Here is a 21,349-nt window from a genome sequence, read left to right as displayed (position 1 = left end):
GGTGAATGATTAATGTTAAGGTTATGATTAGTTACAGACCTCTCTCATCTTTCTAAGTGGAGCACAAGCATTGGCTGACTAAATACTTTTTTGCACCACTGTACCTCCCACAGCTGCATGCTCCATTATCTAGTCTAATTTAAATAGCTATGAGCTGAAAGCTACTCAAAACTCAGAATGGATAACATTAATTATCTGATACACATATAGAAATTACTAGTCTTTGAACTGCTGCTGATGCAGAATTGTCGAGTAACATCACGGCGCACTCGAAGGAAAGAGCAGCGACTCGGTTCTGATACATCAGCTCACAGACGCAGCCTTGTGCTGATCAACATCACACTTTGGAGTGATGAGGGGATAGAGCACCATCTATCCACCCAGACAGAGCAAAGCCAAATGTGCTCTCTCAGGGCTCCGGCAGCTGATGGCAAGCTGCATGACCGGGATTCAAAGCAGCAATTCCCTGATCATAGTGGCAGCGCTGACCACTTGGTGCCCCTAGCACCTCACATTTAATATACAGTGGCTTATCAGAGACAAACTTATTTTTAAAAAGCAACAAAAACACCACTTTTTGCTTTCACTTTTAGCTGTGCTGGGACTACTTTTAGGGAAGTTTGAGCCGCCCTAAAAGCGACTATAAATGCCCTGATAATAACAAAAATTTAGAGTTACATTAATTGTTGTTTTTGTGTTATATCAATGTGTTTTGCACAATAGTTCTACTTTGAATTGTATGGTCAGATGAATAAAATAGATTTGAATTTAGTCTTCTTTTAGATTTAATTTATGTAAAATATAGAGTTGAAATTCTAAAGAAAATTAAATGGAGAGAACATTATAGGAAAACACAGTGAACACAGAGCTAGTAGCTCAGTCAACAATGCTTGCTCTTACAGCCTACAACATAGAGGCCAAGCAGTTAATCATACTGCATGATCTACAAGGTTTTCTGGGGGAACAACTACACACTGATGGTGATTGTCAGAAACTGAGAGGCACATAGATTGTGCCAAAAGCCAATAGAAAAAAGCTGACACTGGCAACAAACTAAACTCTGCTCTATACAGTTATTTTAAGTTGATTCAACTGATACATGTGATGCTTTTAAGTTCTGCCAATTGGTTTGCACAATAATTATACTTAAGTAAAATACAGAATTTAAATTATACAGAAAATTAAATAGAGAAAAAAATGCTATAGAGAAAACAGTACAGAAAACACGGCCGGCACAGAGTTAGTGACTCAGAAAATGATGCTTGCTCTTACAGCCTACAATATAATGCATGCCACATGCCAAGTCATGGGACATGATACTAGTTCTTATATTATTAAAATGTGGCATGTTGGTGCATCTGAAACAGTAGTAACAGTATAACAACTTTCAGTACTGTATAGTGCATTGTGAACACCACTGTTCAAAAATGATGAGCATGTTTTTTTAAGGCACCTTTATTAAAAGGTGAAGTGGCACAACCATTAACACACATGTGCAAATATCTAAAAGGAAATCTCTCATGCTAATTAAAAAGTGCTCTCTAAAAAATGTCTGGGAAATTGTTCACACCCTTGTGCTGTAAAGACACCATCCAACACATCAAATCAAATCTCAAAAAAAATCCAAAAATCATGTGTTGCAGGAATATTGCACTTCAGGAGCTACCTTGGAATGTCAAATAAAACTATGCATACATTATCAAAGATTTTAAAAACCATACCAAAGTCTACAGGTCTTTTAAATATTGTACTAAATTTCATCTCATAAAAACCTGAGAAGTAGAATAGTAAAGTTTGACTAATAAGAAATACAGTTTGTCAAATGTCAGATGGTGCTTATTTCAAGGTTAGCTTAGAAAAATGTTGGTAGTTAATGATAGTTGAAAAGGAAAAAATCAAACAAAACTAATAAATCTACAATCACTGACAAAAAATAACGCACCCTGGGTTGCTGCAGAACTCTGTATGCAGTTACAGTATGTTTACCTAATGTAAAACCTCTGGAATATAATCAAGAGGAAGATGGATGATCACAAGCCATCAAACCAAACTGAACTGCTTGAATTTTTGCACCAGGAGTGGCATCATAAAGATATCCAAAAGCAGTGTGTAAGACTGGTGGAGGAGAACATGATGCCAAGATGCATGAAAACTGTGATAAAAAAGCAGGGTTATTCCACCAAATATTGATTTCTGAACTCTTAAAACTTTATGAACTTTATTATTTGAGGTCTGAAAGCTCTGCATCTTTTTTTATTTCAGCCATTTCTCATTTTCTGCAAATCATTTATTTGGAATTAAATGGAAGAAATGTTGTCCGTAGTTTATAGAATAAAACAACAATGTATATTATACTCAAACATAAACCTATAAATAGCTAAATCAGAGAAACTGATTCAGAAACTGAAGTGGTCTGCATTCACACATATAAAAAATAAACTATAAAAAAAATCCATTCCAACAGCTCCAGCTTGGTGCGTTGTTTTTTGCCAATAAGTGTATATTTAATATTTTACTGTACACTATAAGCTTTATTGGTCCCTAAAGAAGAATGAATGGTGATTTAGTCCATTACAAATCAAAGGCTTCTCTAAAACAGTTCTGAACTGAATTAATCAGTGATCTGAAGATCCTCATCAGCAGTGAGTTGTAAGTAAGTCCTCGGACTGTATCTGGAAGGTGGGCGTGTGTAGGATCGGATCTACTCGGGCGTGGGACTCTTAGATCCTACGTGCAGTCCTAAAAACTTCTTCTTGCCTGGAATAGCAGACTTCTCCGCCGATGTGTCTCCTTGGACGCTGTAATGGTAGCTGAAGAGGTTTACGAGATTCACCAGCAGGAACGTAACTAAGAATAAAGTTAAGATAATCCACAGAGTCCGATTCCGTTTGAATATTTTTGGGCAAATCCGGTCCAGGACTTCCAGTGCCTCCTCATACCTGCTGGAATGTAAAATATATAAAAATAATTATCACAGGTAATATATAATGCAAAAAGTTAAATACACTGTGTGCACTTCATAATCTGATTTCTGCTGTTTGTCTGTAATCTGATCAACATCTTCACATTAACTTAAGGTAAGGTAATCAGATAATAGAAAAGATCCAGTCAATAGATCATTTTTTTCAATTTCTTCTTTGCAATCAGCCAATAATTATGTAAAAACCTGAACTTCATACTGCAGCTTTTTTTAACACATTAAGCTCATTTAATATGATCATGCATCAGATGGAAATTTAAGAATATCTAAATTCTTCACAAATCTGTAGCAGCTCCCAGAACACGGCTCAGGTGTGCTGCCTGGAACCTATAAAAAGGGCAAAAGTGGGCGTGCAGAGTGGTGCAGCAGTCTAAAGGGCTGCCACTATGATTGGAAGATCACTGGTTCGAATCCCAGTCATGCAGCTTGCCATCAGCTGCCAAATGGCCTTGCTCTCTCTGGGTGGGTACAGTAGATGGCGCTCTTTCCCCTCATCACTCCTAGGGTGATGTCGATCAGCACAAGGTGTCTGTGAGCTGATGTAGCAGAACCGAGTCTCTGTGCTTTCCTCCGAGTGTTAGCTCTGTGATGCTACTCAACAAGGTGGCATGTGCTAGTCTTCACTCTCCTGGTGTTGTGGAATCACTAGTGATAGTGGATATACAGCTAAGTAGCAGCTGAACTGATGGGACAATGAGCCTAACTAAATTGGAAGAACATTTTGAAAAAAAGAGAAATAAATAAAAAAGGGCAAAAGTGGCTGACAAACACTGAGTGCATTTGCTTGTACTCAATAATCCAATCATAATCGGATTTTCACAGTTGATTTTACAAGGGGTTAAGTACACAGCATTCTCCAATTTCATAGACTGAATTAAGGCCTAGCAATTTCATTAAGAAATCCAAGTTGGTTTTTAGTTTAGTAATCAGATTTCTCAGCACATATATTATATACTTACTTTGATTATTTTAGTTTTTTTCAGTCTGTAATTGGAAGAAACAATGGCGAAGAAAGAATGTTGTAAGAACATGAGTGTTTTTTGTACTATTTGAAGATTTGTATTTGCTGCTGGAGCAGATCCATTTTTACAAGTGTCACGTCTGGTGCTGAAAACGCTCCTGTCTCTCCCTCAGCTCTCAGCTCTGCCTGCGATCTTCAGTCTACGGACCACAATGCACGGAATGCACCACATACTGACATCACACCCCTTTACGATCACATGACACTGCACACAGCACTACCTGGAAGCCAATCACCTGAATATTGATTACACCTGTTCGTGTATGACTCTTGGGAAGTTTCTCGTGCATGGTATGTGTACGCTCTCTTGCTGGTGTTTACCGGTGTTGACCTTGCCTGTTTTTACTACCCAATTATCTAGTACTTTATTAAATAAAGTATATTTTAATTTGCATTTGTGCAAATTACAATATGACACAAGAGGCCAAAGAAGGTTGAAGACAAATGCCTCTGTGAGATTATTTCCTGACTTATGTAAGCCTGGAGTTTACTCCACCAATTATCTGATAAATAATAATAAATTGTCTCATAAACAGCATACTCTGATTTCACATTTATGCCTAGAGTCCTAAATCCAGATCAGTATTTGCTAGTAAAGTGGACCAATGGTTTAAAAAGCTGCAGCAGGAACATTGGAATTTACATCACATGCTTCTGCAAGATTATTGGCAGGCTGCAAAGTAGAAATCTGATTATTGTAGAGTATTCCCATTATCTTATTATCCAAACACATTGATTACATTACTAACAACATCTGATTTTCTGCAGTTATTGGATTATTAAATTCAATTCAATTCACCTGTTTGGCTTCTTTTCTTTTTCAAAATCTTCTCCAGTTATCTCCTCAGACTCAATCAGCTTTTCTTCTGCTTTCTCTTCCTCCTCCTTCACTTCCTGAAGCTCTTTGAGTCTCTTCAGTCCTTCCTGATACCTACAGATATAAATACACACTGTTCAAGAATACTGTTCGACTGTATGTGACTAGATTGTAAATATATTAATGAAGGCCAGGGCCGTTTTAGGGCATTTTTGGGGACCCAAGCAAAATGGACCCAGAGCTTTAGCCGTTCTAGTGTTAAACAGCTGGTGTGCATAAATACTGCTGAAAATGTTCCAGTCTGGTTATATGCTACTGTCAGAAACAAGTGTGAATCCTTGAGAGAGATTCTGATAATAGTGTTGTCATAGCATTCAATTCATGTCCAGTCATCTCTAAGACATCTCTAACCCCTCCTTTTTCTCCACCATTAGAGAGCTATTGTTCAACGTTTGTCGTAAAGTAAATGCAGAACTCTGTTACTGGTGCTTTTGGCTGTGATGTAAAATTGACAAAGGCATTCTAATAGGGGTGTGTCTACCAAAAGAGTAGACACATGAGTCTGCGCTTCTACTTAAAAGGCTCTGGTTGCAATTCAACAACTCAGTGGACATCAATGGCTTAATTTCTATTAAAGGGAATGGAACCACAGCATGCATGCCTAATGCAAAAACACAACCAAATCCTCACAGCAATGCCCCAAAATCTAGTAGCTCAAAAAGCCATTTTTTTTTTTACTTTCACAAAAGCAGAATAAACTCTTTTTTAAATAGCAGAGAATTTATGTTTTTATAAGATGTACTCATTAGTGCATTAGGTCTTGCTCTACATGCCTTTATATCAGCCAATATAATAAATTAGTTCAGCTTTCAATGAAAATAATACTAACAGATGCAGCTTAATTGTATGGTAGTATCTTGTGCAATGTTTGTCCAAAGCAGCCACATGATGGATGCAGCTTCAGATCAGATGTTTCTAGGTGTTTGTTTGTGTGTGTGTGTGTGTGTGTGTGTGTTTGGGATGAGTGGAAACGATGGTATTGAGGTGTCACCCTTTATTGTAGGCTTCCTCTTCAATCTTGGCCTTGATCTCTGCTCTGATCTCCTCCAGGCTGCAGGAAGCTTTGGCCGGTGCGGCTGCCTCGCCTTCCTGCTCAGGCTGAACTTTTCCACTGCATTGTTTGGGAAGAGCAGAAGAGGAGTTAGCGCTGGAGCTATAAACCCATGCCATTACGCAGACCACTGCGCACAGTGACGCTAAACCGTTCTGGCCCTCGCTTTAATGAATTGGCTGGATGCTCCTTAAAGTGGCACCCACTTGAGAGGCTTCATGCCCTGCCCGAATAACAATGTTAAAGTCGTAATAAGCTGAATGCTGGGAGTATTTAACCCTTGTGTGGTGTTCGGGTCTGTGGGACCCGTTTTCATTTTTCATCAAATGATACTAAAAAAAGATATTTTTTAACTCAAACTCATTGGCATAGGCTCATATCAAAACACGTTTTCGATAAACACACACTGTACACCCATCCCCCCCCACACCCTACACATTTGTATTACATACAGTATGTTTGGTCAAGGGCTAATAAACATTGCTTTATTTGTAAATTTGAATCTAAACAAATTTTCTACTCATATCTTTTCTTTTACATTTTATTAAAAAACTAATAGAAAAAGAGTAGCACTTTTTGAAAGAAATGTAACATAAGAAAGGTAAAGAGCAAATATTAACCATGTAAGCTGTTTATATTGCTTGCAATTTAGGTGAAGCGAGCATGTGTAAAGCATTTTAATGTAAAATTGCTTAATTTTGCTGAATTAAACACAAGTAACAAAGTAAACGAGTAACAAAAATATGAACACCACACAAGGGTTAAAATACGTCCCGTCTCTAAGAAGACACGCGAAGTGAAGTGGTTGTTATTCTTTCACTTATAACTGCAGGCTGGCAGTTGAAGCTGTGGGCATGAGAGAGAGAGAGAGAGCACATGGCATAAGAGTCCTTTTAGTCTCACCTTATTAACAAGAGCCAGCGCCAAGCCCCAAGCCTGGTCTTCGTCAAGCGTTCTAACCCAAATGTTTGGATTAAGCCTCAGAATAGCAAGCAAAAGCAGCCGCAGCCGGGGCTTTCACCGAATGCTCCAGCACTATTTTCAACCTGCTGGAAGTTTCTAGAACACTAAAAGTTTCAGGCCGTTTCAAGACCCACGCTTCCTGTTCTCAATGATTTACTGACCTACTCCTTCAGATAAGCTTCCTGAGGGCCAGACAAACAAACAAAATGTCTTGCAGCAGAGCAAGATGTCTCGATAACAGGACTCCATGTACAAGCTGACCAAGATTTCAGCTCATCCATTGTTGTTTTAAAAGAACAGTACATGACCTTGGTCGTGTCATGAAAAGCACTACTGCAGAGCTAGAGCTTGAGAATTCTCTATAATAAAACCAATTCTCTATACAACACCAAATCTAAAATGCAGTTTCTGATATAATATTTGACATTTTATTTGATTACAGTGTATGACAGTATGATCTATTTTTCATCTGGTCATCTTTATTTTGTTTGTTAACCCTTGTGTGGTGTTCATATTTTTGTTACTCGTTTACTTTGTTACTTGTATTTAATTCAGCAAAATTAAGCAATTCTACATTAAAATGCTTTACACATGCTTGCTTCACCTAAATTGCAAGCAATATAAACAGCTTACATGGTTAATATTTGCCCTTTACCTTTCTTATGTTACATTTCTTTCAAAAAGTGCTACTCTTTTTTTTATTAGTTTTTTAATAAAATGTAAAATAAAATGAATTTAACTCAAGATATGAGTAGAAAATTTGTTTAGTTTCAAATTTACAAATGAAGCAATGTTTATTAGCCCTTGGCCAAACATACTGTATGTAATATAAATGTGTAGGGGGGGGGGGGATGGGTGTACAGTGTGTGTTTATCGAAAATGTGTTTTGATATATGTTTCTCACTAAAAATGAGCCAATGCCAATGAGTTTGAGTTAGAAAAAATATTTTTTTAGTATCATTTGATGAAAAATGAAAACGGGTCCCACAGACCCGAACACCACACAAGGGTTAATATACATCCACTCCTGGAATTCAGCCATTCTACACATTCCAGAAAAAAAGTTGGTAGCCGTACCCTCTTCTTCTGCAACCTTTGTAACTGTTTTGTTTAAAAGATCATGGACATCCTTGGAAAAAGACATCTTGGGCCCTATCTTAGACCCTGGGCGAGATGCATTGTGATGCTCATCGCTATCTAACACGGCGCAAACAGTCTATTTTCACGCCTTGCACCTGCGTCATTTACATAGCAACAGTGCTTCTGAATATATCTGTTTAGATAAATTTCTGGCTTGCTATAAATTGCTATCTTGGCAACAGAAAACACAGGTGTGCCACTGACTGAATACAACCTAGACAGATGCCAAAATTCAGACATTCATTGCTACCTTTACATCAACAATAAACAGAATACTACATAAAACTACAAAAGTGCATTTCCTAAATGAAACACAGGAGGTTGCGCAGCTAAAATTGCTCCCACTGTTCGTTATGGTGGTTTCTATGGTGTTGCTAAGTGGCTGTTAGGTGGTTGCTAAGGTGTCTGTGGTGGTTGCTAAGCTGTTGCAAAGCGGTTGTTGGTGGGTTGCTAAGGTGTTGCTATGGTGTCCGTGGTGGTTGCTATGGTACTGCAAAGCAGTTGCTAGGTGGTTGCTAAGGGGTTGCTATGGTGTCCGTGGTGGTTGCTATGGTGTTGCAAAGCAGTTGTTAGGTGGTTGCTAAGGTGTTGCTGGGTGGTTGCTAAGTTGTTGCTATAGTGTTTTTGTACTTCTGGTCCATTCTATTCTGGTCTGTTCTCATAATGGTCTGATATGGCAGTGATGGTACATGAACTTAATTAATTTACTCACTTTTCTCCCGTAGCTGGTTGCGCTGGATCTGAAGGTGTTTCGATCTTCACACTGTTTGCCTCACACTAGTGAAGGGATATCAGAAAAATCAACAAAAACAGAATATGTAAAAGATTCTGAAATAACAGCTTAAAAAATTCATTTATTTAAAAAAATATATAGTTGTGGTCTTAATATGAACGAATGCCATGTGAGCAGTTTTTTGTAAAAAAGTGCTCTGGTGTTTCTGTATAATCCTGCTTTAGTTCACTGGATTAGTGGTCTGTTCTCTGAAGAATGACAGGTTTTAGGCTCTTACTCGTGAATATTCATACATGCAAACATATCGCCTCTGATTGGCTAACAGCACTGCAGCACCCCACATTTTGTTTTGACCACACAGTCAAAACCAATTTTTTTCAGATATTCAGCCTTAGTTATAAAGATATAGCAAGTGCTACATAAAGTTAACCCTTAAACTTCACTTAACGCTAGACTCTCAGCGTCGCCCGGCAGCTGCTCTCTCCGCAGCATTGATAAAATGTATTTCAGCTAATCTAACGCTACTAAACTCTTACCACAGACTTGGTGATTCAGTGCTTGGGCAGTGTCACCATGTTGAAGCTCCAGAGTCGCTCTATATCATAAAATCTTTTTATTTATTTATTTATTTATTTTTATAATTTTATTTCTGATTTTTCCCCATTTTCTCCCAATTTGGATATCCAATTGTCCCCCCCCTTTGTGCGTCCCCATCACCGGTGGCGCCTGTGACCTTCGGAGGATGCGGACGAGCACACGCCTCCTCCGACACGTGTGAAGTCAATCACCTCTTTTTTCGAGTTGCTGCTGATGAATCATTGCCTGAGCAGCTAGCGCGCTCGGAGGAAAGCACAGCGGCCAGGTTCCGATTCATCCGCTCACAGACGCCTCGTGCCGCCCAGCGCCACCTTAAGTGTGATGGGGAAAGAGCGCCATCTACCCACCCCAGAGGGAGCAGAGCCAATTTTGCTCCCTCTGAGCACCGGCAGCTTGATGGCAAAGCTGCATGAGCGGGGGTTCGAACCTGCGACCTCCCGCTCATAGTGGCAGCGCATTAGACCGCTGGACCACTCGGCGCCCCACTATATCATAAAATCCGACGTGAACGCCACCCACTTTGACTGGTGTTCTGTCGAAGTGTGCTAACTTGTCAAAACGTGCTTCCCTAGTGTATATGTAAGGTCTCGGTAAAAAGCAGAATCAACTGGAGATCCGATTTATACCTACAGTTACTACTTACACAAGATGAGTAATGATGAATACTAATTCACAAATTGACGTAGACACGGGTGCTTTTCTGGATCGACTCATTTTTCTGAACATTTCCTTTTACTAGCTACTGCAGACAATGGAGGTTTAAAGAACAGTTTCATATACAACTCAGAGAGACCTATTGTATATTTCAAAAACAACAGGAAAAAGTGAATTTTAGCGGAAGGAGACCTTTAAGCTGCCAGGTCTTGACAAATGACTAGAGCTGCTAATCGTCATGCTGACGAATTTAGTGAGAGCAACTTCGATAAGGCATCATCAATCACCTGATAAGGACAGGAAGAAGCACTAGAAAATTGAGCTCACCAGTACAGGAAGGGCACCTGGGCCAGTGCTGGAGCCACCAGAGGCAAGGCCAGGGCCGGGGGCAGCTCCGGGGAGAGCTCCGGGGCCGGCACCTGCAGTGGCTGGAGTTTGGCCAGGGATGTTCAGGAGGTTAAACTTTGGAACTACAGCCACACTGACCCTCCGTCTGGGTAAAGCCTGGATGGATAAAGTTCAGGTTTTGGTTATTAGAATGTACAGATACCATATAACCACTGTAGATACTTAAATAGCAAAAGTCATGGGACAGCAGTTTGTAAATTGATCATTAAGTGTATTCTAAGGGGACAACTTGAGAACACCCACACCTGTGTACGTTGTGAGGTCTTATCTTGTGAGTGAGGTTAAATCCTGTCCAGTGTTCATTTGCTAAAGAATCTGAGTATATCTTAGCCCTGGACAAAATTGAGAGACCACTTCAGTTTCTGAATCAGTTTCTCTGATTTTGCTATTTATATTTATATGTTTGAATAAAATGAACATTGTTGTTTTATTGTATAAACTAAGGACAAAATTTCTTCCAAATTTCAAATAAAAATATTGTAATTTACAGCATTCATTTGCTCTACATGAAATGAGAAACGGCTGAAATAACAAAAAGAAGCAGAGCTTTCAGACCTTAAATAATGCAAAGAAAACAAGTTCATATTCATAAAGTTTTAAGAATTCAGAAATCAGTATTTGGTGGAATAACATTTTTTTAAATCTCGGTTTTCATGCATCTTGTTGTTACACCTTAGCCCATGTCTGTCTTCTGTTTCTCCCTCGTTTGGTCTCTTGTGCTCCTGCCCCTCTGTTTTCCTGTCAAGTGTTCCCAGCCATGTGCTTGTGTTGTTGTTTTTGTACCTGTCTCCACCATAGCTCCGCCCCAGCCCTGCCCTAGCTATTAGTGTTCTCACCTGTGTCCTGTCTGTAACCCCGCCCCCTCGTCATCCAAGCCCAGGTGTTTCTCACTCTCCTCATGTATTTAAGCCCCTCTGTTTGAATGTTCAGTGTCGAGTCTTTTGTATCCTTTGTATCTTTGTATCCTTTGTATCCGTTGTATCTTTGTATCCTTGCCGATCGTTGTATCCTTGCCGTTCGTTTGAATCCTCGTCTTCCGTGCACTCTGGTTTTGTGTTCCTAGTTCTAGTTTATCCTTGCCTTGTTTTCTTTGTAGTTTTGTGCGTTACCCGAGTTTTGTTTACTGTTTTATTTTATCTTGTTTGTTTAATAAATAATATATATTGCACTTACGTCCATCCCTCCACTTTTGTAACACTTGTCATGTTCTCCTCCACCAGTCTTACACACTGCTTTTGGATAACTTTATGCTGCTTTACTCCTGGTTCAAAAATGTAAGCAGTTCAGCTTGGTTTGATGGCTTGTGATCATCCATCTTCCTCTTGATTATATTCCAGAGATTTTCAATTTGGTAAAATCAAAGAAATTCATTATTTTTAAGTGGTCTTTCATTTTTTCCCAGAGCTGTATTTCCAGACCTAAACACTATTGAGTATCTGTGGGGCATCCTCAAACAAAAGGTGCAGGAGCACAAGGTTTCTAACATTCACCAGCTCTGTGATATTATCATGGAGGAGTGGAAGAGGATTCCAGTAGCAACCTGTGAAATTCTAATGAACTCCATGCCCAATAGAGTTTAGGCAGTGCTGGTAAATAATGGTGGCCACACAAATGTTTGGACAGTTCGGGCACAATTTGGCTATTTTCAATTTCGTTGGCAGCAGTTACACATTAATATGTTATAAGTTTGACTTACACTGTTATACAAGCTGTCCACTGACTACTTTACACTGTATCAAAGTGTAAAAAAGGATGCTGAACTCTCTTCCTGCTCTACCCCCCCATCCCAATCTTGCCCCCAGCACACACTCACTCAGCATCCTGACACCCCACTAATACAGTACTGAAACTCTGCACTACAATGCACAATGTACTGGTCCCTTCCAAACGGACTTGCACTACACACCCAACACCTGCACTACTGCTATACTTGCACTGTCAATACGCACTTTAATTCCACTTTAATTAAACTGTGAACTTTAAGAACTTACGCACCCATTCACTTTACCAGCCTTAAGCTATATACCATATACCCTATCTGCACTACTGTTATATACTATTTATCCTGTCATTCCATCTCAATCACCATCAATATTGCACTATTGTCTTACGTATGTTTATTGTGTCTTGTTGTTTTGTACATACAGTGTCTCCCACTCCTTTATATTATATATCTATTTCTTTTTACTTATATTTATATATCTATTTCTCCCCCACCACTACTGCACCTTGTTTTTGTCTCATGTATGTCTATTTGTGTCCCTGCTGTATTGTACACATAGTGTCTCCCATTCTCCTTTATTATATCTATTATCTGTACCTGCTGTAAAATTGGGAAGGAGAGTAACGTAATTTAAATTCTCTGTATGTCCTGTACATATGCAGTATTGACAATAAAACTACTTGACTTGACTACTTGACTTGACTAAAATCTTCAGTGTTTTCCCATGAAAAGGAATAAACTATTTACAAAAACATAGCGGGGAGAACACATCTAAACAGAGCTGATTACCTTTCCCATAGTCAGAGACATGGACCTTGATGCACGTGGAACTCCATCATCTAGACCACAAAAGGAAAAAATAACATTTTTGATACTCAGCGTAGCTTAGAACAGCATCTTGGCTATTTTCATTTTCTAAAAACAAGTTAAAGCCAAGAAGATGTACGTGCGTGCTCCCGAGAGGGGGTGCTTTTCCTGGCAGGGGTGTTGAATTCGGCACAACACCGAGAGTAGCTGAATGGACACTGTGGACACTCACCTCCAGTTTCTATGGAGCTGCAGCGGTTGGAGTTCTGATTGGCCAGCTTTTTAAACTCCATCAGTTCTGCATGATCCTTCTCATAGGTTCTCTTCAGGTTCTCCACGTACTGCAGCATCACCTCTGTAGCCTTGTTCATTCGTTTCTCCTGAAACAACAAAGCAATGGATCAGAAACTGTAGGTATAACATTACTAGTCTCACTGATGACTATTGAAGGACTGGAATCTTGTCACATGACAGACAAATGGTCACAAGTAAGAATCTGGGCCACAATGACCAGAAACAGTGAATAAACTGTGATTGCAGATACCATAGAACACTTATCAGATGTCCCGTGGAGTTCATGCCTTAAATGCTCAGATTAGATCTGGTGGCACAAGGTGGACCTACGTAATGTTAGACAGGTGGTGTTAATGTTATGGCTGAGTCTTAATTGTTACATTATTTCCTAGCTTTTTGTAGGAAAAGGTCATAAAGTTCTCATTGCATCATTTTTTTACTCATTTTAAAATGTCTAGGTGTGGTTTCAAGTATGAATAAATGCCATGTGAGCTGTTTTTTTGTGAGAAAAAATGCTCCAGTTATCCATTATAACACTACCTTAGTCCTGTGGAGGAGTGGGTGAGGAAAAACTATAGGATTTAGGCTATTGCTTATTAATATTCATACATGAAAACATATCGCCTCTAATTGGCTAACAGCACTGCGAGGCAGTGGGACGGACAACAGTTAGAAAAGTTTTAAAATAAAGACATTTTACACTAAGATCACTAATAAGTCTTTGTAATGTCATGTGTTACTTTACAACATATGTAACATCCTAGTCTTAGATGACCTTAATTTCTTAGAGTCTCTGTAAAACGTCAAATAACCATTTGTTCCTTAGGTCTAAATTACTGGGCAAAGCATATAAACACTGATGTGTTATTTGCACAAATAACACAGGAACAAACTGCTATGCTGTTCCTAGCTTTGTTTGCTCCTATCTGACGAAAAGGCGTCGCTGCCTGTCTTCAGTGCTACCTGTGGGTGATCGTGAATCAAGGTGGGCGGGTCCATGAATACTAATTCACAGGTTGACGTAGACACCGTGCTTTTTCTGATCGATTCGTTTTTCTAAATATTTTCTTTTACTAACTACTGCAGACAATGCATGTTGGGGAACGGTTTCATGTGCAGCATAAATATACAACTCAGAGAGACCTACTGTATTTCACAAAGAACAAGAAAAATGGATTTTAGCGGAAGAGAACCTTTAAGGAAAGGTCATGTTGCTTTATCAGACATCAGGTTACACTGTTAACCTGCTGTTCTCAGTGAGGATTTCCTGATTCCTGTTGTTTTACATTATTGACAATGATGAATGATTACTTTGTATAGAAGGGAGTCTCTAAAATAAGTAACTTTACAGTAGAAAGATAAAAAAAAATCTTTTGGGGCATTTCTATTGGTCCATTCATCATGAAACTATGATATAATGTTGATATAAGAACAGCTGTCAGATTGAAAATATGCAGAAACTGTTAAAAATGGCAAACATGCAGATACAGTACAAGCTTCCTGCACGACAGCACTAATAACTTACTATAACGTGAGATAATGGAGGTAAAGACTCTCCAAGCCAGGCCTTAAGGTATTCAGAGTCTAACATTAAGAGCGTTGCCCCTGGCGACAGACATACCACGGAGGGTTCCTCCATTCACATGGTTTACTTTGGCCTTCACATTAACCTAATGACAAGCATAACACTGAGCCCAATCTCTCACAAACAGACCTGCTGGAGATCGACGCGTTCCTGTGCCCCTTAAACCCCTCGCCTTCCCTCAGTCAAAACAAATCCAGGAACACTCAGAGACTCAGAGACCAGTTCCTCACTGAGGTTTACAGTAGAGTCCAGCAACCAGCCCACCCATCCCTCAGCACAGGGCCCGTCTCACCTGCCGCACTGCCCCCACCATCTCCGCCCGGCTGGACAGGCGGTTGGCGAGGCGGTGCAGAACTGCCAGGGTCTCGATGAGCCGCTGGTAGGACTCCCTCTGCTCTGCATTCTGCCACAGTGACACAATGCCCTGCGATAGAAAAACAAGACATATAGAGGGATATTTTTTAATCCTGAAAAAAAAGCCCAGTCATACAAAAAGTGCAAGAATACACACATATACCTCAAAAAATAGAACATCATTAAAAAGTTACTTTATTTCAGTGATTCAGTTAAAAATGTAAAACTCATATATTAAATATATGTAGTACACACAGAATGATCTATTTTAAGCATTTATTGGTACCACTTTAAAAAACTACCTTTATAAATGGTTTGTAAATGGTTTATAAACTAGATATTTAAGTGTTATTGATTAGGTTGTAAATGCCTTAAAAACATTGATAAGCAGTTACAACACATCAACTAAAAAGCAACAGTGATCTGTTGTTTGCTTAGTCATTTAATTCAACTGATTCATTTAATTCAACTGAGTCATTTAATTTATAGTTAAGATTTAAACATTCTTACAAATATATTTATATGACAAGTTTAATGCTGATTGAATTGATGGAAAACAAAAAGTAAGATCAGTATCTAGAAAGATCTAAGTGTGGAATCACTACTTTGCCATTCTTTTAACTCACTGTTGTCATTTCTTTCCATGTTGTTATTTATTTAATAACTGCTTATTAATGAGTTTTAAAGTATTTGCAGCCTAATCAATAATCATTAATAATCCCCTTTATAGACCATTCATAAATCCCTTTATAAAGGTAGGCTTATTTTAAAGTGGTACCCATTTATTTCTTTTATTGTTGATGATGATTATGGCTTACAGCAAATAAAACCCCAAAAATCAGTATCTCAGAAAATTTGAATATATAAATATAAGACCAATTGGTACTTTTGGCAGTACTGTGGGCAGTGTGCCAAGTCCTGCTGGAAAATGAAATCCGCATCTCCATAAAGGTTGTCAGCAGAGGGAAGCATGAAGTGCTGTAAGATTTTACAGGAAATTAAAACTGCACTGACTTTCGACTTGATAATAAAACACAGTGGATCAACACCAGCAGATGACATGTCTCTCCAAACCATCACTGATCATCAGTAAATTTTACATTTCATTTGTAAATCGAGGGAGCAGAGTCTGGAGGAAGAGTAGAGAGACACACAGTCCAAACTGCTTGAGGTCTAGAGTGAAATTTCTACAATCAGTGGTTTCAATCTGGGTGGTTTTCTCACAATGTTCTATAAAGCGAAGTACTCCTAAACTCCTGACCTTCAGCGAGTTCTTAAACTCTTCCAGTTCCTTCTCCGTGTTGTCCTCTGTGAGGTTGCGTTCCCTCTCGGCCTGCTTCAGCCGGGTCTCCAGCGTGTAGTTATCATTACGGAACGCCAGAGACAACTGAACAAAGGCGTTCTGCAGAGGAAAATAAACACAGGGCAGTTTTTATGCTTTTTTGATAAAGGCATTATAAAGCCAAAGACATATACAGCTCTGGAAAAAAATAAGAGACGGAAGATTTATTTTTTTTATTTTACCAAATTGAAATCCTCTGGAATATACGTAATCAAGAGGAAGAAAGATGATCACAAGCCATCAAACCAAACTGAACTGCTTGAATTTGTGCACCTGGAGTGAAGGCATAAAGTTATCCAAAAGCAGTGTGTAAGACTGGTGGAGGAGAACATGCCAAGATTATTGGTTATTCCACCAAATATTGATTTCTGAACTCTAAAACTAAAAATGTATTAAAATAAACTTGTTTTCTTTGAATTATTTAAGGTCTGAAAGCTCTGCTTTTTTTTTTTTTGTTATTTCAGCCATTTCTCATTTTCTGCAAATTAATGCTCTAAATGACAATATTTTTATTTGGAATTTGGGAGAAATGTTGTCTGTAGTTTATAGAATAAAACAACAATGTTCATTTTACTCAAACATAAACCTACAAATAGCAAAATCAGAGAAACTGATTCGGAAACTGAAGTGCTCTCTTCATTTTTTTTCCAGAGCTGTATATGCATATAAGGTTTATTATAAATAGTATAAAAAAAGGAACAAAATTCACAATTATTAAGCAGTTCCTATTTTTACATTAAGTTTTACATTTACTTTTATATGTGTTTCAGGTATTTAATTAGATTTAATTTCTAATAGATATTTGTCCATTTACTTCAATATTTACATTTTAAATAATTTATTTTATTTACTGGGCAAGTAAAAAGGAGAAGCTTAAGCCAAAGATACACTAAATGGACCAAAAGATTTCTTTAAATACCTTGAGGAGTTTCTCCACAGTTCTGAAAACTGAAATACCTTGAATATTTCCTCAAGAAACTTATCGTTTCAATAGATTTCATTGACAAAACTTCTATCTATGCCACCAACTAATCTAATTTGATGCATTCATTATAAGGTATGTTCACATACATTCTACACATGCAAGCATCACTGCAAGCTCACGATGCTTCAAAACAACTGGAAAGCAACATAAACCCATAAACAAGGTCAATCCTACTGACACGTCTGAAATGCCCATGTGAGGAAGCCAAGATAAAATATGCTTTTTTTGCAAACCTCCCAACCCGTCCAGCATTACAGCAACATCAGTGAATTCCACTGCTCACAGCTCAATGCTAGGGGGCTTTATAATCCTTGCATTACTTTATAAAACTGGAATTAAGCATGTTGCAAATAGGTTCATATTTATCTGTTCCAGAGATTCCAGAGACTTTTAAAGTCCTACATACACTGTTTCTTTAGTTTGGAACTGTGGAAAAAACCCTTTAAGAAAGCTTAAGACCCTTCAAGGAACATTTTCCTCTAAAAAAATCTTAAGCGGTTTCTCCACAGTTCTGAAAAAAAACTGAACTACACTCAAAATTTCGTCAAGGAACTTATACTTTTAGTGGATTTCATTGGAAATATTTCTATTTATGCTGAATGCATACATTATAAGGTGTTTTCACAAACATTTGGACATACAGTACAGCCCAAAAGTTTGGACACACCTTCTCTTTTTCAATGCGTTTTCTTTATTTTCATGACTATTTACATTGTAGATTCTCACTGAAGCATCAACACTATGAATGAACACATGTGGAGTTTTATGTACTTAACAAAAAATGAGCTGAACCTCCACAGTCACTGGACCTGAACCCAATCCAGATGGTTTGGGGTGAGCTGGAGCACAGAGTGAAGAAGGCAAAGGAGCAACAAGTGCTAATAAACACCTCTGGGAACTCCTTCCTTCTAGACTGTTGGAAAACGTTTCATTTCAGGTGGCCACCTCTTAAAGCTCATTGAGAGAATGATGCCAAGAGTGTGCAAAGCAGTAATCAGAGCAAAGGGTGGTTATTTTGAGAAACTAGTACTTTTTAGTTATTTCACTTTTTTTTGTTAAGTAAATAAAACTCCACATGTGTTCATTCATAGTTTTGATGCTTCAGTGAGAATCTACAATGTAAATAGTCATGACAATAAAGGAAACGCATTAAAAAGAGAAGGTGTGTCCACAAACCTTTGCACCTATACTGTACCTCATGCAAGCTCTACTGGAAGCTTACAATCCTTGAAAACAACTGGAAAGCAATATAAACTCATAAACAAGGTCAATCCCATTGACACGTTTGGAATGCCCATATGAGGAAGCCAAGACAAAAGATGTTTTGCATCCGATAAACCCTGTACCCTCCATAAACCCCACACAAACTGTCCAGGATTACAGCAACGCCTGTCTTTTATGCCCTCGCTGTAGAGTATTCTGCCCATTAGGAACAAGATCAAAGCAGGGCTGGAGATGGAGAGGAATCCAGAGGTGACCTGTAAGCCCCTGGTGCTCCACTGTGACGTTCAGAGCCCAGGCTGGAGAACAGAGGGGAAGACACAGAGAGCAGAAGGCCGGGCCTTGACCCTGTCCAGCTCGCTAGCGTCATCCTGGGAGCAGATCATATCCACAGAGGCATGTTTGCGCTTCCTCACAGGGGACAGGAAACCACTAAGGCCCAGAGAAATTGCCTGGTCCTAAGCCGGGCTTGGGAGCGCAGACGGAATGCCATGGACTTTCCATACATCAGTGCCTTCAAAACAGCCTCAGTCAGGGACACGGCGTACCGCCCGCTCGCTCGCCCGCCCGCCCGCTGCAGCTGCTGGTTACGCAGCACACAGTAACTGGCAGCCAGTTCTGCTGAGGTCTCTGTGACTCAGGGCTGTCTAATAAAGTATTATCCTCCTGATCATCCTCATAATCCTCTCTCTATCAGAGAATGTGTAATGAACTCCCCTGCTCTCTCCCTGGTGGGTCGACATGTTCACCCCTGCTGCTCTGATCTGCTGCTGCAGAGAGGCTGAACAGAGAACACACACTGATAGAACAGCTAGAATGTGTTAAAAGTGTTTGAAATAAACGAATTAAACATAAAACGTACCTCCACTTCTTTCTCTGTGAGAGGAGGCGCACTGAAATGAAGGAAAAACAAAAGAAAAAGGATCAGTCACTGCAGTTTCATAATTCACTTTCATTTTATATTAAAGTAACAAGCAAACATTTGCAGCCACCGGTACCACTTTAAAATAAGACTACCTTTATAAAGGGTTTATAAATAGTTTACGATTAGTTTATTAATGGTTACTAATTAGGTTGTAAAGGCCTTAAAAATCATTATATCAGTTATAACATACGTCGAAAGGGCAACAATATAGATGGCTGTGGGTTCACCATTTAACAAACAACAGGTCATTGTAGCCCTTTCTAAGTATGTGTTATAACTGATTAATAATGATTTTTAAGGCATTTACAACCTAATTAGTAACCATTAATAAACTAATTGTAAACCATTTATAAACCCTTTATAAAGGTAGTCTTATTTTAAAGTGGAACCCAGCCACCTCTTCTCATACAACTCATTATTATCTTTACTGTAGATTTGAAGACATAAAACTATAAAGGAACACCGAAAAGTGTTAAACAAACTAAAAAGTATGTACAGTATCATGAAAAAAAGCTTGAACACTCCTTAAATTCAGTGTTATTTCATTATTTAAAAATGTGCTGGATTGTAGATTAATACTTAACTTATTCAAACTATGAAGAAAAACATAACACAAAAAACAAATTAGTATATGTTTCATTTTTTTGATTCTTCAAAGCAGCACCTCTTGCTTAGATTAGACAGTTTTGCACATCTTGGATGGATTTTCTCAGTCAGCTTTAAATAGAATAGAGTCACCTTGAATTCAGGCTTTCAGTTAACAGCTGTGCTGAGCTAGCTGTCAAGAGTTAATTTCTTGAATTTCTTGTCTCTTAATGTGTTTGAGAGCATCAGTTGTAAAGTAGTGAAGAGGTAGAGTTACAGGTATACAGTGAATAGTGAATATTTGAGTAATGTTCTAATCCAGACTATGAAAAGCAATAATTACTCAACTAAGATAAGAAAGAAATATTTTAAGAAATGAAGGTCAGTCAATGCGAAACATTTCAACAACTATAACAAAAACATTATGATGGAACTGGCTCTCATCAGGACCGCCCAAGGAAAGGAAGAGCGAAAGTTACCTCTGTTGTACAGGATAAGTTTATCAGAGTTACCAGCTTTAGAAACCGCAAGTCTATATATATAACTGTTAACACTTCACAGGTCAAAAGACTTTAGAATTAATCTACAATGCAGGCAATTTTTAAATAATAAGAAAAAACACTGAATTTAAGGTCACTAGTCAGTTTCTGGCACTAATACAGTGATTTCAGCATGGGGGTGCAATGTGTGCTGACCAGCCAGGTAAGCCTCTGTGTAGTTTGAGTTTGCGCAGCATGACGTCTGATATGTTGGGCATGGCATCTGCTTTCTCCTTCGACTCCTCATCTGTTGACAAGACCGCTGTAGGAGAGGCAGGACCTGCGAGTGACAGATCAAGGTGTGACATTAGTCTTCCGTAGTATTCTATAGTACTTTTTTCTAGACAGAACTACAGTCTGTAGTTATTATAGAACTACAAAATGTCCTATGTGATCAGTGGAGCTAAAGAAAAGAGGGAAAAATGAAGAGAGTCAGTTTCTGAATCAGTTTCTCTGATTTTGCTATTTATAGGTATATATTTGAGTAAAAGGAACATTGCTGTTTTATTCTATAAACTATGACCAACCATTCTCCCAAATTCCAAATAAAAATATTGTCATTTAG

The 21,349-nt window shown here is 38.6% G+C and overlaps 1 protein-coding gene across 1 annotated transcript in view; it reads right to left on the bottom strand.

Moving 5' to 3' along the window:
• Nucleotides 1-816: 816 nt before the first annotated feature.
• mrvi1 (murine retrovirus integration site 1 homolog) overlaps nucleotides 817-21,349 on the bottom strand; it is a 71,557-nt gene continuing 51,024 nt past the window's right edge. Inside the window, exons 17-27 of the mRNA XM_022670060.2 lie at nucleotides 20,941-21,064; nucleotides 19,598-19,628; nucleotides 16,449-16,589; nucleotides 15,126-15,257; nucleotides 13,187-13,334; nucleotides 12,937-12,986; nucleotides 10,344-10,520; nucleotides 8,745-8,809; nucleotides 5,870-5,989; nucleotides 4,801-4,932; nucleotides 817-2,942 (exon numbers count right to left, since the gene is read on the bottom strand). Coding sequence (XP_022525781.2) covers nucleotides 2,702-2,942; nucleotides 4,801-4,932; nucleotides 5,870-5,989; nucleotides 8,745-8,809; nucleotides 10,344-10,520; nucleotides 12,937-12,986; nucleotides 13,187-13,334; nucleotides 15,126-15,257; nucleotides 16,449-16,589; nucleotides 19,598-19,628; nucleotides 20,941-21,064 — 1,361 coding nt within the window. The 3' untranslated portion in view covers nucleotides 817-2,701. The remainder of the gene's footprint in view (nucleotides 2,943-4,800; nucleotides 4,933-5,869; nucleotides 5,990-8,744; nucleotides 8,810-10,343; nucleotides 10,521-12,936; nucleotides 12,987-13,186; nucleotides 13,335-15,125; nucleotides 15,258-16,448; nucleotides 16,590-19,597; nucleotides 19,629-20,940; nucleotides 21,065-21,349) is intronic.

The sequence above is a fragment of the Astyanax mexicanus genome, chromosome 16, assembly GCF_023375975.1.
Source record: "Astyanax mexicanus isolate ESR-SI-001 chromosome 16, AstMex3_surface, whole genome shotgun sequence".
NCBI classification, from domain to species: Eukaryota; Metazoa; Chordata; class Actinopteri; order Characiformes; family Acestrorhamphidae; genus Astyanax; species Astyanax mexicanus.
This window is presented reverse-complemented; position numbering and strand designations above follow the sequence as displayed.